This window comes from Phoxinus phoxinus (assembly GCF_949152265.1).
Source record: "Phoxinus phoxinus genome assembly, chromosome: 18".
Taxonomy (NCBI): Eukaryota; Metazoa; Chordata; class Actinopteri; order Cypriniformes; family Leuciscidae; genus Phoxinus; species Phoxinus phoxinus.
This window is the reverse complement of record NC_136893.1, coordinates 16,143,394-16,160,500: the sequence shown is the minus strand read 5'-3', so window position 1 is coordinate 16,160,500 and position 17,107 is coordinate 16,143,394. Positions and strand designations below refer to the sequence as shown.

General features: G+C 37.7%; 3 protein-coding genes across 4 annotated transcripts; 2 read left to right on the top strand and 1 right to left on the bottom strand.

Annotated features, from left to right (window-relative positions):
• The first annotated feature begins 442 nt into the window (after positions 1-442).
• On the top strand, positions 443-4,291 carry tnnc2.2 (troponin C2, fast skeletal type, tandem duplicate 2). The gene is made up of 6 exons (XM_079587754.1): positions 443-566; positions 1,683-1,734; positions 1,815-1,958; positions 3,342-3,456; positions 3,546-3,682; positions 3,780-4,291. The coding sequence occupies exons 1-6, from the start codon at positions 564-566 to the stop codon at positions 3,809-3,811; spliced, it is 483 nt and encodes a 160-aa protein (XP_079443880.1). The 5' UTR covers positions 443-563; the 3' UTR covers positions 3,812-4,291.
• Positions 4,292-4,404: 113 nt separating this feature from the next.
• taf13 (TATA-box binding protein associated factor 13) lies at positions 4,405-8,385 on the bottom strand. Of its 2 annotated transcripts, XM_079587755.1 has the most exons (3): positions 6,924-6,942; positions 5,806-5,865; positions 4,405-5,704 (listed from the first exon to the last, which is right to left on the bottom strand). In XM_079587755.1, exon 3 carries the CDS (start codon positions 5,701-5,703, stop codon positions 5,329-5,331), a length of 375 nt encoding a protein of 124 aa, XP_079443881.1. In that variant the 5' UTR covers position 5,704; positions 5,806-5,865; positions 6,924-6,942; the 3' UTR covers positions 4,405-5,328. The 2 variants fall into 2 exon arrangements, with proteins under 2 accessions (XP_079443881.1, XP_079443882.1); XM_079587756.1 differs by lacking the exons at positions 5,806-5,865; positions 6,924-6,942 and adding an exon at positions 8,255-8,385 and having other exon boundaries at positions 4,413-5,704.
• On the top strand, positions 7,647-17,077 carry LOC306985471 (solute carrier family 35 member C2-like). Its single transcript, XM_079587752.1, has 10 exons — positions 7,647-7,857; positions 8,272-8,421; positions 8,563-8,713; positions 9,107-9,170; positions 10,131-10,203; positions 12,543-12,711; positions 12,854-12,937; positions 13,620-13,795; positions 13,986-14,115; positions 15,039-17,077. The coding sequence occupies exons 2-10, from the start codon at positions 8,311-8,313 to the stop codon at positions 15,164-15,166; spliced, it is 1,086 nt and encodes a 361-aa protein (XP_079443878.1). The 5' UTR covers positions 7,647-7,857; positions 8,272-8,310; the 3' UTR covers positions 15,167-17,077.
• The last annotated feature ends 30 nt before the right edge of the window (positions 17,078-17,107 follow it).

Here is a 17,107-nt window from a genome sequence, read left to right as displayed (position 1 = left end):
GACTTGGGGGGGGGGGAACACTATCTGATCTCACCATTTTAAAAATTAATTTCCATCTGTACAATTAAGAAAAAAAGATTACTTATATTAAATTATTATAACATTATTAGCTTTAGTTAATTTAATTTAGTAGACTTAGTCGGAATTTTGAGGGGGAAAAGCAAAGTGTCATGATGAAAGACTGCTAGGAAATCATGCCCAAACGTTACATTATTGTGGTCAACATTACACACAATTACGTTTTACCAAACACAATAATCAGTTTCATCAGTTCTTCCAATAAATACAGGCTTTCTGATAGTAAACACGGCAGAATAACCATTTTCCTGTATTATTGCAGACTGTTCTTAAAGTGTACTCATTTCACATTTCTATTGGCTTATGGGAGCAGCCGAACCCTAAAAGTTCAGGATTCTAAATCTGGAGGCCTGTGGGCGGGTCTTGGGTGGCCTGTTTAAAGTGTGTCAGAACTGTCACTTGATGTCTAGTCTTTCTGTTGGGGTGTGAGTGCGTTGACCACTGCTTTTCTCGTGGATATAAGTGAGGGAAGCTAATCCACAACCATGGTAAGAGTTTAAATAATCTAAGCGGTCAGTTTTGCTAATGAACGCATGAAAACTAAAAATGTGCAGATGGCCTATTAGTCAAAAAAGTATTTCAAATTACATCTATAAGTATATATCTGTCATTATTTAAGAAATTATATTATAAGGTTACACTAGGCTATTATTAATAGCTCCCTTGCATTTTTTTGTTTGCATGCATTTAATAAAGCATTATAATAAATAATAAAAATGGGTCATTCTTTGGGTAGGGTAACTTTTCTTGTCCATAATGATGATTTCAAAGAAAACAATAGTACCGTTAAAAAAAAAAAATCATTAGTTTTGAAGAATAGATAAAAATAAAAATAAAACTTTTTTATGTCCATCTCTTTTTCTCATTTTAAAGAAAAATTGCTCTATATTGGGGTCATTTCTGTCTGACATAATCTGAGAGTAACTTTATTAGGTGTATTATTTTAGATGCTATTTTATATAGATTGAAAGTTAATTGACTGCTAGTTAACTTTTGCTAGCAAGACCAAAGCTTATTTGGTTTATTTTTATTTATTACATCCCACAGCAGAATCCACTGTAAAGTAGCTAACGGCCAATATCTTTTTTTCTTCTTTTAACGATGCATTGTAGTTTTAACATGAATGAGACATGAAAGAGTTACATTTTTTACAAGATATCAAGTTGCCCAATTTGATTACCTGTATATAAAAGAGTTGAGTTTTGTGTTTAAAATAAGGGATGGTGGTCAGAAATCAGTAAGTGTGTGGAGATTAACATCCTGGTATTTGATATGAAGCTGGTCAGCAGGTTAGGTTAAATGGGTAAGCTAAAAGCTGAGGTGACACATTCCAAGGGTCCTATTTCGGAATTACCATGTACAGTCACTGACTGAGGGGATAACGTCTTGAGTCTTAAAATAGTTGCAAAATTGTCCTGGAAGGGTGTTCTGGGCACCATCTGCTGTTTGCAAGGCCTAAAACCATGTCTTAATTCATACAGATTAGTAAAACAAAAACAAATGACTCTCCAGAAGAACCAGGATTCCTTATTTATCAAATTAACACATTGTACTGTTCATATCTGAAACTAACCGTTCCTAATGTAAGCGCTTTCACTTCACAGACTGACGCGCAACAAGAGGCCCGCTCATATCTGAGCGAGGAGATGCTTGCCGGTGAGTGTACACTCAGAAAAATAATATATCACCAATATCCACGTCTTTCTGTCCTATAAAACTATTCGTCTATCTTAAAGAGTTCAAGGCTGCCTTCGACATGTTCGACACCGATGGTGGCGGTGATATCAGCACCAAGGAGTTGGGTACCGTCATGAGGATGTTGGGTCAGAATCCAACCAGAGAGGAGTTGGAAGAAATCATCGAGGAGGTCGATGAAGACGGTAAGCAAAATACCACAGATACATCGCACAATATAAAACACAATGGACCGACATATAGGCTACTATGCGCAAGCTTATTTTCGTGCGTTCTTGTGTTTCGCAATTTGCTGCATTCTCAGCTCTGCCACAAGGGGCGATACAGTAGACACTGGTTTAGGCATAATGTATTTTACAGTCAGTTATTTATTTCAGGCCAAATGATTAGTTCACTCCAGAATTAAAATTTCCTGATAATTTACTCACCCCATGTCATGCAAGATCTTCATGTCTATCTTTCTTCAGTCAAAAAGAAATTACGGTTTTTGAGGAAAACATTCCAGGATTTTTCTCCATATTGCAAGGACCTAGGGTTGAAGGTCCAAATTGCAGTTTCAATGCAGCTTCAAAGGGCTCTACACAATCCCAGCCGAGGAATCTAGCGAAAATATCCGTCATTTTCTAAAAAATAATAATAATATACTTTTTAACCACAAATGCTTGTTTTGCACTATAGCTCTGCGATGCACGTCCATGACTTCATGCATTATGTAATCACGTTGGAAAGGTCATGCGTGGCGTAGGCGGATGTACCGACCCAGTGTTTACTAAGCAAACATGCAAAAACCAAGTTAACAACCCTTTACAAAAAAAAAAAAAAAAAAAAGGCAAAACAGTGATGTCGGAGTTGAGATTTGGAGGAGAAATTGAGATGGAGTTTTTCGCTCTACCCTACATTTTCTGCCTACGTAGTGCGTGACCTTTCCATCGTGATTTAGTAATGCGTGAAGTCATGGATGCGCATCGCAGACCTAGTGCAAGTCGAGCATTTGTGGTTAAAAATTGTATATATTTTTAGAAAATGACAGATCGTTTCGCTAGATAATACCATTTATTCCTCGGCTTGGATTGTGTAGAGCCCTTTGAAGCTGCATTGAAACTGCAATTTGAACCTTCAACCCATTGGTCCCCGTTGAAGTCCACTATATGGAGAAAAATCCTGGAATGTTTTCCTCAAAAACTTTAATTTATTTTCGATTTGAAGGAAGAAAGACATGCACATCTTGGATGACATGGGGGTGAGTAAATTATCAGGAAATGTTAAGTATGGAGTGAACTAATCCTAAGGCAGAGCAACAGTTTGAAAAGAATCTTGCTGACTGAAAATCACGTTAAATATATATGTATAAAAAATATATATGAATGATCTTACAGGCTAATGGAAGAGACTACGTCAAGTATGTTCAACATCTGTGTTTGCATACTTGCGTTAAGTATTTTTCAGGTCTATGTGATGATGTCTACATAAATTTTGACAGATTAATTAAAAGATCTGTTTGGTTTTAAGCGAAAAAATGCAAAAATATCGATTGTAATAACTAAGGTTCTTCATACTGGAAATTGTAGGCAGCGGATCCATCGACTTTGAGGAGTTCTTGGTCATGATGGTGAGACTCCTAAAGGAGGACCAGGCTGGCAAGAGTGAGGAAGAGTTGGCTGAATGCTTCCGCGTACTGGACAGGTATGTCATGTGATATCTTCCGTGTACACCTGTTTTTTTTTACTGTGACCTAGTCTCACTTTAGCATATGTAACGCTGTCAATCTGCAGGAACGGTGATGGCTACATCGACAGAGAAGAGTTTGCTGAGATCATCCGCAGCACTGGCGAAGTTATCTCAGAGGAAGAGATTGATGAGATCCTTAAAGATGGAGACAAGAACAACGATGGCATGCTGGACTTTGATGGTATGATGCGGTTTATACATTTGATTTCATTTTACTTGTAAACTCTGGATTCTGATCAGATACTGAAGTTAGTAACACAATGTCCCTTTCCCCGCAGAATTCCTCAAGATGATGGAGAACGTGCAGTAAAACAGAGACTCACGGACATTCCTCTCCCCTCTCACCCCTGCCGACTGAAACCCTGCCCTCTCAATGCCACTCAAACTCACTTTCCCCTTTTGTCCTCTTTCTGCCTCCATCTCAACTCTTCAGCAGACAGACAGATAAACACCTGTGTGGGGTTTGCCAAGGTTGGGCTCCCACTGACCATCATGTAAGACAAAAGGAGCCAAGCTATGGTGTGGTTCACAGGTTCATCATGTTATGATGGCGCTCAGTTTGCTGGAAGCATATGACATGGTAGACCCCACGTTTTGTGGGTGTTTAGTCTAGATCAGCAGCTTATTATCGCTGCATAGACCAATGCCAAAGCCACAACCACATCATTGTATTTAAGAACAAGTGCTTGAAAACAGAATAAAAAATAAAAACACATTGTTTAGTTGGTCTGCAATTTTGATTTGTATGGTTTTGTTTTGAGTTGATCAATTAAACTTTTTTTTTTCTCTCCAGAGTCTCTGACCCCAATTAGTAGACCATTTCTGTATATACTAAAAACTATTACTGTTTATGTAGAAGCAAAACCCAAACCCAAAACTTTTACAAATATCAACATGATAATTCACTTTAAAGATGCCGTTCAGCTTTATTCTATACTGTAGGAATAGCTCTGCTTTTTTTTTATTGCACATTTAGATTTTTTAACATGACATTCTTTGTGTGCTACAAGTGTGGAAATCAGTAAATGGTTTATCTGGTCAATGGCTGCTGAGTATTATTTGCAAATTAAATGGTTGAACACTAATAATGCAAATAACTGAGAATTGAAAGCTGGTCAATTAAATCCATTCCTCATTTCTCTGATTGAAATGCACTGGAAATGTTAAAAGAACAATGAATGAGACTAATAATAATCCAGTTTATACTGCCACATGCATTAATGTATTGTATACAGATTCATGTCTAAGCTATAAATAGAATGCATATAATGTGACAAAATATCCAAAGGAAAAATCTCAATTAGTTATATTTACATTATTAACAACATTTAAATGCTTTTTTACACTTCTAAACACTACCAGGCACTATTTACCAAAGCAATTCCTTTTACACTTTCCTTTAACCCTTCAATTTGCAACAATTTCAAAATATTGAATATATAAAAACAAAGAATATTAAATCACACACACAATGTAGGTCTTCTCATTGCATGCTAAACTGTCATTAAATATTTGATATTAAGGTTGCTGTACGTGTCATCTTATATAAATAAGAAATTGCCATGTTTATTTACATTTTCAAGATGCTTCTTAAAATAATAAAACCTTTTGTCTTCCATTAAAGGTTTAAAATATCTTTAATGTACAACTGACAAAAAACTATAATGTTGTTACAAATCATCTTTGAAATGAATTGTGAACTGTCTTGCAACTGCAAAAACACAGAAATGAGAAAAGTGGGCTTAGGTTTACAACAGGTCCATTACAGTCAAGAAGAAACACTTTTAACGTCGATTGAACAAAATACCATAGCAACCGATGGCCTTGTTAAGACCCATAATTGGCCTCGTCAAAGGCTTTGCGAGCCTTTTTCAGCTCCTCGTTCATGGTGAGCAAGTCCTTCACTCTCGCAAACTTTCTAGGGTCCTTGCGGATGAGAAAGACAATGTCCTCCACCTGCACACGGCCCTGACGCCCTATAGACATCGCCTTGTGTGTCATCTCCGTGACGAACTCGATGACCAGGTCCTCCAGTATGTCCACTGATTCGGTGTACGGGTTTTGGTCGTCTCCAAACCCATACATCATGCAGCGAAGCTCCTTCGAAAAAAGCCGCTTTCGTTTACCTTGGCCCGAATCTACCCCATTACCTCCGTCGTCTAAATCCTCGTCAAAACCAGGATCTTCCTCTTCCTCGGCCATTCTTTAAACGAAATACAATGCGCTGATTAGAAACACAATAGTAAAATATTATATTTTATAAAAAGACTAACAGGCACCGTGTTAAGGTATAATATAACTTACATGTGAAAATCGAACGACAAAACACCCCAACCAGCAAATGCAGAGACAGGAAATTCTATTTATTTATTCCAGTAGTATATTCCTGCACAACCGGAGGCTGCAGTTTTAGGACCCCAGTTTTAGGACCGCAGTTTTAGGACCCTAGTTTTTTGTGACAGCGCCACCTACCGAACTGGATGATATAGCGGCGGCTGCTGTTTCAGGACCGCAGTTCTAGGATCCAGGTGGTTTAGTTTGTACATAGTATCAAGATCCACCTTGATCCTAAGTTTCATTAGAAAATATATATATGTTTTAACAAATAAGATTATGGAATAGAATAGCTCCTGCAGCAGGTGGATTAGAGCAAGTAGCATCAAGCTACACGATACAATTTAAAAGATTAATATTAAACTTTTACTTAAAGCTCACTTTAAACCACCATCGAGTAAGATAGGATATTTGTACCATATTCCGGTCGCGGTTTAAAATGGTTTTAAGTCATAAAAAGAATGGTATAATAAAGCAATTTATATGCAACTAATGGCTACACCTTGCTTGGCAATACTGTAAACATTCTTAATTCATATGAAAATACCCAAAATTGCACGAAAATCACACACAAACCACATATACTCGAAATCCTGCATTTATTAGCTTCTTGTTTCAGGTGAAGAGATGTGTCTTAGCTTCGTTATCACGGATAACAGGACCGCGTCATGCAGAAGGGCAGGATTATTGTCACGTTGAACCACGGGAGATGATTGACAGCTGTACAGCGAATGAGACTTGCGTACATTACTGACGCAAATCAGGAAGAGGAGACCCAGATCTCTCTGTGTTCGCTGTTTGAGTTTTATCATAAACACTATCGAGTCTTAAATCTTTCTAATGATGCTCAGTTTGTCCAGATAAAATTAGTAAGAGTGTGATGTTTAAACGAGTAATGAATGTTGAACAACAATCTGTTGTGATTAACAATGTGATCTGTTATCTTTGCCGCGAAAGGGGTTAAATTTGTGTTTTTGGTAATCCAGTTCTGTAGGTGGCGCTGACACAATAAACTAGGGTCCTAAAACTGCGGTCCTAAAACTGGGGTCCTGAAACTGCAGCCTCCCGTTGTGCAGGAATACCCTTCTCATTTATTTACATCTAACACGACACTGGAGGAGACATTACAACCGCCAGCGCCACCTAGAGTTCTGGATGACGCATCCAGTGTAAAGTTCGGGAAACTGGCTCTTTCGAACAAATCAATTCAGTGATTCTTTTACGTCACAACGCGGCATTCTTTCCTTGCTCCAAACTATGGGCATACTTTTGATATAACTTGCAAAGATGTATTAATGTAATTTGAATAATAAAATATATCTGTTATTTTTTTTATCGTAAATTCCACATGCACAAAAGCAAAATGAATCATTTTAAACTGTTAAAGTTATACACGGTTGTATTTCTCATTCAGTTTATTGACTCTAAGTGTAGTGATAAAAAAAGCAAAAATGTATTTTATTGTATTTGCTAAAGAGTTAAAGACGATTGAAAAGTAAAACATTGAACTTCCTTTTTTGAGTTGTCGGCTCAGTTTGATTCGAGAACGATTTGTTTAGGTCTAGACCGGTTCAACTGATTCACCAAAAAGATCCAACACAAAAGAACGAATCTAACAGAGCTAACGCGTAGCTGATAGCAGCATTCTGCGATATTGCTCGCTCAGTTCACAAATAATTGGAGATTTTGCACACAGGAAGAATATGATATTAATAAATATTTAATTTCAAAACATCTCTCGAGTAATCTGTTTAAATTTCAAATTTTCCCGGGGCTGCAAGCGCATGTGTCAGCGGAGCAACGTCCACGTCATAGCAGAAGTAACTACACAGGGGTGTCTGACTGACTGTAGGTTAGGTTCACAAACAAGTTATTTGAATTGCACAATTCTATGGCAGATTCGCGCGCTAATGTCAACCTAATGCTGTGAGAAGAAGCACGCCTGCAAATGGTAACTGAAATGGTTACATAGTGTTTAATGCTACCAGCTTTTTCGTTTACAAGGACTATGTAAACAGTGAGGTAAGACAATATGTGATCACCGTAGCTAGTACTGGTTAGCTGTAACGTTAAATGGCACAATCAGCGTGCGCAAACTGTCAGAGCATCAGTGAACAAGGTTTTTAGTGCTCGCGAGGGCTTATGACAACATTTTATTTTAAAAAAAGAAAAGAAACCTAGCGTTTATTGCTTAAATATCTAACAAAACAAGACATCTTACGTTTCAGCAGGCACTTTACCAGTCATTATAACGGTACAGCTGTTTTGTTGCACTTTTCAACAAGTGCTTCTCTGATCAATACGACACAATCGCGCACATTGAGAAATTTTGGCCCTGCATGTTCTTATCAACCTACTCAGAGTTTGATTTTCGACATGTTAACATACTTTGTGACTGGCTCTGGTTAATTCTTATTACCTTCCTTTCTTTTTTAGAGTGCTTAGCTGCGCCTTGTTGTATCCGGGTTGTCCAGGATGCCGTGGCCGATGCAGTTCCTCTGCAGGGCGATGCGCACTGTGGGCCTGGTGCTTTTCTACTATGTGTTTTCCATTGGCATAACGTTCTACAACAAGTGGCTTATGAAGGTGAGTTGTAGTTAATTTGCATAAAAATCCGCCTTTTCCTTCTTGAAACCTGAATTTAAGTGTTTTTGTTTTTAAGAGAGCACTAATTTGTTCTGTTTGGTTTTGTATAATGTCTGTTTTTGTTTTTGTCATTTGCCCCAGGACTTCCACTTTCCTCTGTTCATGACCCTGGTCCATCTTGCTATAATATTCTGTTTCTCTACACTGACACGCTTTGCCATGCAGTGCTGGATGGGAAAGCCTCGAGTTGTCCTTCCTTGGAAGGTTTACCTTTCTAAAGTAGCCCCAACAGGTGAACATTTTTCTTTTTTTGTTTTGGAAAAAGTTGTCAGTGAGTCCAAAGACCAAAAATATGTTTGAATGTGTGTCATAATGGTTGCTAAAGAGATAAACAAAAAGATAGCTGGTTTTTTCCAACACAGTTTGGGAGGGTGAAGTCCACAAGATTGTGCCAAGAACGGAGAGAATCTAATTGCTTGATTTTCTCTGCTTGAATATTTGGGGGTCTTGTCCACAAGACCATTATCTTTTCCTTGCTATAAATTAACCACACCCTCAGCGTTATACATTCATGATCAATTCATGTTCAGGTTTTACCATAGATTATTTCATCCTGGCTAAAATTTGTATTATAGTAAGATAGTGTTTCATATTATCTATACAACTGTTTGTCTTTGTCCATCAGCCCTGGCGACAGCGCTGGATATTGGACTGTCCAACTGGAGCTTCCTTTTCATCACTATTAGTTTGTAAGCATGTTGCTTATTATTACCTACAAAAAAATCCCTTAACCCTAAGTACTACAGACAATCAAACATTGTGTAGATATTCTTAGTCTTAGATGTGTAAGTATTATATTACATACTTGATTCTGATTGGTCAGTCCTTTGAATGTGCAGTCAGATATTTTGTGTAATGACCATTCAAATGATAAAAATGTATGAATCAATGTATATTAGTGTTGTTTCTGACAATCAGTTTTCGACCATTGTCTCATAGGACACTTTTTCTCACAAAATCGAGTAATTTAAAATAAATATGAATGTCTTCTTCATTTATCAATATATTTGGTATTAAGTAGTTACATGATTAATGAGAATATGTCAAATCAGCTGGTCATTATTGTAAAATAATCCTCTAACATTGTCTGATAAGATTGTCTAAAAATTTGCATACTAAATTGTGATTGGTCTATTGTGCTTATATGTAAACAATTCATATCCATCTTGAATGGAGCTAACCAGAACTAAATGTGTGTTGAGCGTCACGACAGCGGTAATTCCGCTCTGATGTAGCATTTCTTGTAGAATCCTAACAGATTTTTAAACACTAGGCATCATACAGTTGCCAAGTTTGCAAATGGTTACAGAGACAAACTGGGCATCACTAAATGACTGAGCATTACCAGACAGTACCAGACATTCAAGTCATTCCAAATGAAACAAACTCACGCAAAAACATACGTCTCATTGTTAGGAGATGCATGACAATGAAAACTATATGTGATCTAAAATCGACTCAAAATATCGAAACATGTTTGATTTTCCCTGAATGGATGGAATCAAACTCGGAAGCTAAAAAACTGTGTCATGTAGTTTATTCCAGCCCTAACTTGTATGCTATTCTTGACCTGTGTTACAAGTACTGGTGTTTGCTTCAGGAAATGCAAGTTAAATTAAAACTACTTGGGATTTTTGGGTTTCCTGTAGGTACACCATGACCAAGTCTTCAGCTGTTCTCTTCATTCTCTTTTTCTCCCTGGTCTTCAAACTTGAGGAGCCGGTAAGTGTGTTTATACACTTGATTCTTGAATAAAGGAGTAAAGAAATTCAGCTATCGTTCAAAAGAAGCTATCTTTTCTTCAGACACATTAAACATACATTTTGCATATGTAAAATGTTAAACTGGCTGTTCTCTGCCCATATATGTGTCCATATAATCATATAGACCCAAGGAGAACAGGATGTAGTATGCAGCAGTGAAAGAGAATTTTCTCAGCAGTGAAAGAGAAAGAAGGCATTTTAAAGAGAATGCATTCCCACTGTGGTGATGAAGTACATTTCAACAGTTTTTAGATCATGTTAAAGGACTATTAAAATGCTGTTTATTAAATCAGCTGTAAGAACTTTTCTTGAGTGCTCACACTGAGAGATGCAAACATTTATTAACTGCATGTGAGATGTTATTAAACCAACTTATGATTTGACCACCCAGTGTGTTTTTCTTATTTTTCTGCATTTGGCTGAGCAGGTTGAGTGGCAAGCCCAGGGGTAGGCAATTTCGGTCTTACAGAGCCTGCAGAGTTTAGCTCCAAGCCTAATCATACAGCTGTATACCTAAATAAAAAAGGGACTGTGCTTTACCACCCACTTAAAACCCTAAAAAAAGAATCCCTCTGAATCTCTAACTTTATGGAGCACTTGGCTGTGTGAGCCATTTGGTTCACAAACCTTTACAGACTGTTGATTAGGTCTGAGGGTTTGAAATGTACTTTTTTTTATTTATTCACCAGACAATTTGTCTACTAAATAGAGTGGTCTCTTATGACGACGTCACTTTGTAGGCCAACCGGCAGTTAGCATCACACTGGTTGTTTTTTGACCTTGTTCACCTCAGACCTTATGACCAAGTCTTGAGCCCCTTTCACACAGCGTGTTGATCCCGGGAGACTGCCGTAAAATTACAAGAGTGCCTTCTGTGTGAACGCAAACACGTCCCGGGATTGATGCCGGTATCGATGCCGGGATGGGGACCTAGTAACATTGCCGGGATCAGTCCCGGAACTCACCCTGTGTGAACAAAAGCCAGGACCAATGCTGTAAGGGGTGTGTCGTAGTGATGACGCACGTGCCATCGCAATGATGTAGTTATCCTGCGACACTGTGGCTCATAGAAGACAGTACGGTTTCGTCATCAACAAAGAAAGAATGAAAAAATGTCTGCAAACTGAGATGAAGCAGAGACCAGGGAGCTCCTTACTATCCGCTGAAGCTGAGATCTTTCACCAGCTTTGTGGAACGGTACGCAATATGTTAGTGTACGATGGAATCCGGAAAAAAATGCTCGAGCCATGTTGTTCAAAGCAATGCAAACACTTCCGCTGCTGTACCTCAACATGTTTTCGATGCGTACGTTAAGCGTCACATCCTGACTACAGGATCTTTACGGGATGTGTGTGGACACTCACAGATTCCGGAAAATCACTGGCAATGTGAATGAACCAAAATCAAACGATCCCGGGACAAATTATCCATGTATTTTCCGTAATCTCTGAGTGAAAGGGGCTTTGGTGTGAGGAGATCATTGGAAGTTTCTGAAAAGATCACTGAACTGTGTTAGCATTCGCAAATTCCAGACAGTAAACTGATGGCCGTTCTATTTCCGATTAACTCTAAGCACTCGCTACTTCTGATACGAAGCTTTGTAGCGTCAGGTGCGGTGCAGCGTGACAACGGTCACGTCCGGTGCATAGGGTGACCACCTGTCCCACATTTTGCTTGACAATCCCGAAAATCCTGTGAGTGTCAGTCACAGAGATGGTCAAATCTTACTGTTTATTAGCGAAATGTCATTTAAAATGTCATCATCCAATGTGATGGCAAATATGCTTTCCAGCTAATGTAATTCAATCTTTACATAGAATAATAGTAGTAAATGTATCTCTCATACGTGTCCCGCATTGTCCTGCAATCACATGTACTGTCCTGCAACTGAGCAATAACCAAGTGATCACCCTACCGGTGTAGACTCGGTGTCACTCCAGGCTCCAGTCACTGCCACAACTGAAAATGCACATATTTTTTTAGTCTGGACAGTTTAATAGGATAATAATAATATTTTTTAGCTTTTTCACGGCAAGCAATTAGTATTGCATGCAGGTGCCTATCCATTCAAGTGTTTTAAGAATCATGTCAGTATAAATTAGTCCAAGACCACTTTTGATTTTAGCTGCATTAAAGACCCCATGAAATGTCATGAATGCAGTTTTATTTGTTTTGTGTTGATGTATTTCTTATTCAAACAGGATGTTGGGGCGAGAGATTTTGAAGGACTTGACCCCTTTTTTGGCTTGGTGTTTGTTGTAGTTGATGTGTACTGCCTTACTCTTTTGAACCCAACAGAACCCATTCCTGATCCTGGTGGTGTTGCTGATAGCCAGCGGTCTTTTCATGTTCACTCTCAAGTCAACTCAGTTTAATCTGGAGGGTTTCCTTATGGTCCTGTTGGCTTCTTTTATCGGAGGGATCCGCTGGACTCTCACTCAAGTGCTCATGCAGAAAGCAGAGCTTGGTAAGTCTTGGTGTGAGGAGAACATTGAAAGTTTCTGTTAAGATCACTGAACTGTGTTAGCATGTTGTTATGACCTGTGTTTGGTCTGTATGGTGAAGTGGTGATTGCTCGTGACTCTTATGTACTTCTCTTTGCCACACAGGGCTTCAGAACCCCATAGACACCATGTACCATCTACAGCCCCTCATGTTCCTGAGCCTCTTTCCTCTGTTTCTTCTCAATGAGGGTCAGTCAGACATCAGGGTTTTTCTTTAAAAAAAATATATATATATGTATATATATATTAAGATTTATTGAATATATTAAAATAATCTTGATTTAGGAATCTTTAGACATTTGCACTGGAAAACAAGACAAAAATACTTAGGAAGAACATCACTTTTTTTTGCTGTGTGATCAGAAGTTAGAGTAAAAGTTTTTTTCATATTCTAGTGGTTGGGAACAGAGCGATTCAAGCTACTTTTTTGTATAATGAATTAAAAAGCAATGGATAACCTAGACATTTACATTTAGAGAACATATTGACGTATTGGGTTCCCTTCAATTTATTCCTTACATTTTCTTTACATGGTCTTAAAAAGGTCTTCAAAAACACTTCATGAACTTCATTAACCCTGCAGAAACCCTGAGCTTAGATTCAGTGCAACTAACATTACCATAACATATAGTTATAGTTATACTTTACAATTTACATATCAAATCTTTTCCCCCTTTGAAATGAAATTCATAAAGGAAAACATCTTAATGGTTCTAAAATACGTTTCAACTACATCATTCAATACATCATTTATATTTTCTCTTTTCACCTGGACCTTTTTTGCCATTTGCTATGTTTCTTGGTTACCAGTGCATTTGTGTCTCAATAACCTGTTGCTTGTCCGTTTCTTCATCTTGTCATTCATGAGTAGGACTGAGTGTGAGCACCACAGAGAAGCTCTTCAGGGTCAGTGAGCTCTCACACCTCCTCTACACTCTGGTGACACTGTCTGTGGGTGGCATGCTGGCATTTGGGCTGGGCTTTTCCGAATTCCTGCTGGTGTCCCGCACATCCAGCCTCACGCTATCTATTGCAGGCATTTTTAAGGTCAGAATACATCTTAAGGATTTTCTTATTTGCTTTTACATACCTATAATTAATATAAAAAGCTGCAGAAGCTCTTTGCTTCTTTATCTTAATGTCCATTTCTCAGTAGCTCTGCTAGGTTTAACAGAAAGCCTTCATTAGACTTAAACCATTAATTTTCTTCACAAAGACATTCTCTCTGTCTCTGTAGGAGGTGTGCACTCTGCTGCTGGCAGTGGAGTTCCTGGGGGATAAAATGAGCACAGTGAACTGGTTGGGCTTTGTTGTGTGTCTCTCTGGCATAACACTGCATATTAGCCTCAAAACATTCTATATCAAAGGTAAGACATAATCATAATCCTGATTATTAGATGTTTGTAATGTGATTCATACAGGCGTTTGTGTATAATGCTAAAGGCAACTTGCCCAGCGATTTGCGCATGTCATGTAGTAGAAACAGAAGAAATCACAGGATTTCTCCAGCAACAAAACGATAGAGTGCCAAGTTGTGGAAAAACATCCTTGTGATCTTAGAATTTAAGAAAGCATGGATGAACTTTATTTTTAACAAAGTTCTAGTCAGATCACGTCAGTCGTTTGTTTTTACTGTGGATTCGTTTTCAAACTAGACACAGTTTGACGCAGGCTTTTCAGAGAGAGTGAATAAAAGCTTTGGTGAGCAACATCTGTTTTGTCATCAGAAAGACGATAACACGTTTCATTTTATTTAAAACACTACACTGCATATGACAATGTATACGTTTTCACTATCGAATAGGATGACCTACAGTGGGACAAACAATGGCACATTCATTCATAATTCAGTTTACAATAAACACTGCAAGTTATCATTTGTCAATTATAACTGGGAACTCCAAGTTCTTAAACTTTATTTGCCACAACCAAGACTTATAAAGCATATGTAATACGCATAATTGTTTCAAATTGTTGGCAAATGTTTCAACAATGTAACAATATATTTTTCAGCATGGGAAGTTTTCAAAACAATTCCACTCATGTAATGGTGTAGACGATGAAAGTTATTTTAATAAGAAAAACTGTTACCCAATCAAAGCACTGGGCGTTTACTTTCATATCTTGAATGCGGCACACCCATCAAAAGAAAAAGAAAAGGGAAAGAGAATGTCAAAAACAGAATAGAATATAGCCTATTACTTATAAATTGTTACTAAATTGTTTTGTTTGTATGAAGACCAGGTTTTGGTTGCTCTTAGTGTGTGTGTATCTCTGTGTCTTTTTATAGGAAATGGCCCCATGGTGAGACAACTACCAGTCAGAGACAACCCAGACCTTGAGCTTCCACTTCTGCAAACAAAAGACGACTATTGTGAAGACACCAATGATGAAGAGGAGCATGAGATTCTTTACTAGTCTGAGAAAGACATGAATTTCCTAAATATACTCATGAAATGTTCTGCTTTAAAGGCTCATATCAATGGTCACATTGACCACAGGTACTGAACAAGCCTCAGATATGTTATGAATAAGCATGAGAAGAGACTATACAGCTAATGTACGGGGGTACATTTGTCATGATGCGGAGAGGACACTATGCTCTTGGGAAGACAGGACTCTTAAAAGCCACTGGGTGATTAAAAGGATAGTTCACTTCTTTCATCATTTACTTACCCTCTTGTCATTTCAAACCTGTATGACTTTCTCCTGTGGAACACAAAAGGAGATGTTTTGAAGACTGTCTTACATAGAATGAAAGTGGATGGGGACCAGGGACTATCAAGCTCCAAAATTGTAAATCCATATGAATTGTGTGCACTATTCCAAGGTCCCCTGAAGCCGTATGATAGATATTCTGCAATAAATAATTAATTTAGGCTTTGAAGAAAAAGTCACACATGTTTTGGAAGACACTAGGGTGAGTAAATTAGACTATTTTATTTTATAGGTAAATTATACATTTAAAACCGATGTGGCATCAATCGCAGCACAGGACCAATCTCCTAGTGGCCTTACACATTTGTTTACATGACTATAAAGGATTTATTTGACTAAATATAAATTCTATTTCATTTGTCCACAATAATGATTTCACTAATTATGACACAGAATGTGAGTTTATTTTATTTTTTATAAAATGAACTTCAAATGATTAAAATGATTTCTTCTATCATGAATTCTTTCCCTTTTAACTTTCTGAAGGCAGCTTTATGAATGACATGCATTTACTTCATCGTTGAGCAAATGTCATCAACTCTTAGAGAGGGATGCAGAATTCAGCAAAGTAGATTATATAGCCTAATTAGATTTGTTAGGAGTTTTCATGCAGGTGGAAGGAATTCTATAAATTCACGAACCTGATTGAGTTTGTTTAGTGGATTAATCATGAAGTCAGAGAGGGCCTGTTCAGTTCCAAATAGTCTGAAGATCAAGAGAAAACAGTTGTTTCAGGAGATGGAAATTAATTTGCTTAAGTGGAATTTATGCTTTGGTCTCGCGCACATCTACACGTGCAGCCCAAGTAAACTATATTTAATTATTTTTAAATACATTTGAATTCAGCACCTCATGGATGCTGACCTTTTTTTTTTTTTTTTTTCGATGTGTTCAAAGCTTAAAGTCTAACTTGGTAAAAGACTGGTACAGTTTCCATCGCTAGTCCCCTCTGATTGTTACTGCCAAAAATGTGGTCTTCAGACAAATAAAGTGTTTTTACCCTGACAGTTCCATTATAAGCGCAGTAGGGTGAGAGCGGGTATGGTTGTAACACTTTTTGCTTCAGCATCTATAACTCAATGTATTTATAAGATTGAGTGCTCAAACTTGGCACCCATTCAAACCTCTGTAAGAATATCACAGCCCTTAATAATTTATGTCAAATACATGGTGTGCCTTTGTTACAATCTACCCCACTAGGTTTACTGAAACAATACAAAATAATACCTCTCTTTCTGTGATTGACCACAGCTCAAATACATTTTATGTTTGACTGTGTGTATGTCTGTAAATGAGTATACTAGTCTAGAACAAACTTCTTTAGCGGGTTTTATGCTTAATGAACACTCGGCTGCAGTGTACCTGTAAAGAACATGTAGGACTAACAAAAAAAAACAGTGTCAATTTGTGTGTCTCTGTGAATATTCTCAATCAGAGTAACAATAGTGAAAAATCTGTGTTTTTAACTCTGGAGTGCAGGCCCAGAAACTGCATAGGGCACATTTTGTTGCCAAATGGCTGCATAAATGCAACATAAAAGTTTTCTCAGAATCCTCACCACTGGCTTTCAACATTGGCGTCGCAACTGATCTGAATGACCTGAAAGCTCATAAAATAAAATAAAAACAAAAAAACACTGAC

What these genes read in the sequence shown, in the direction of transcription:
- tnnc2.2 (XM_079587754.1), top strand. An exon ending in CGAGGAGGTCGATGAAGACG is followed by an intron (nt 1,959 to 3,341) that starts GTAAGCAAAATA and finishes TGGAAATTGTAG; the next exon opens with GCAGCGGATCCATCGACTTT. An exon ending in TGCTTCCGCGTACTGGACAG is followed by an intron (nt 3,457 to 3,545) that starts GTATGTCATGTG and finishes GTCAATCTGCAG; the next exon opens with GAACGGTGATGGCTACATCG.
- taf13 (XM_079587756.1), bottom strand. Translation starts at nt 5,703, where the DNA reads ATGGCCGAGGAAGAGGAAGATCCTGGTTTTGACGAGGATTTAGACGAC.
- LOC306985471 (XM_079587752.1), top strand. Translation starts at nt 8,311, where the DNA reads ATGCCGTGGCCGATGCAGTTCCTCTGCAGGGCGATGCGCACTGTGGGC. An exon ending in TTCTAAAGTAGCCCCAACAG is followed by an intron (nt 8,714 to 9,106) that starts GTGAACATTTTT and finishes TTTGTCCATCAG; the next exon opens with CCCTGGCGACAGCGCTGGAT. An exon ending in CTATTGCAGGCATTTTTAAG is followed by an intron (nt 13,796 to 13,985) that starts GTCAGAATACAT and finishes CTGTCTCTGTAG; the next exon opens with GAGGTGTGCACTCTGCTGCT.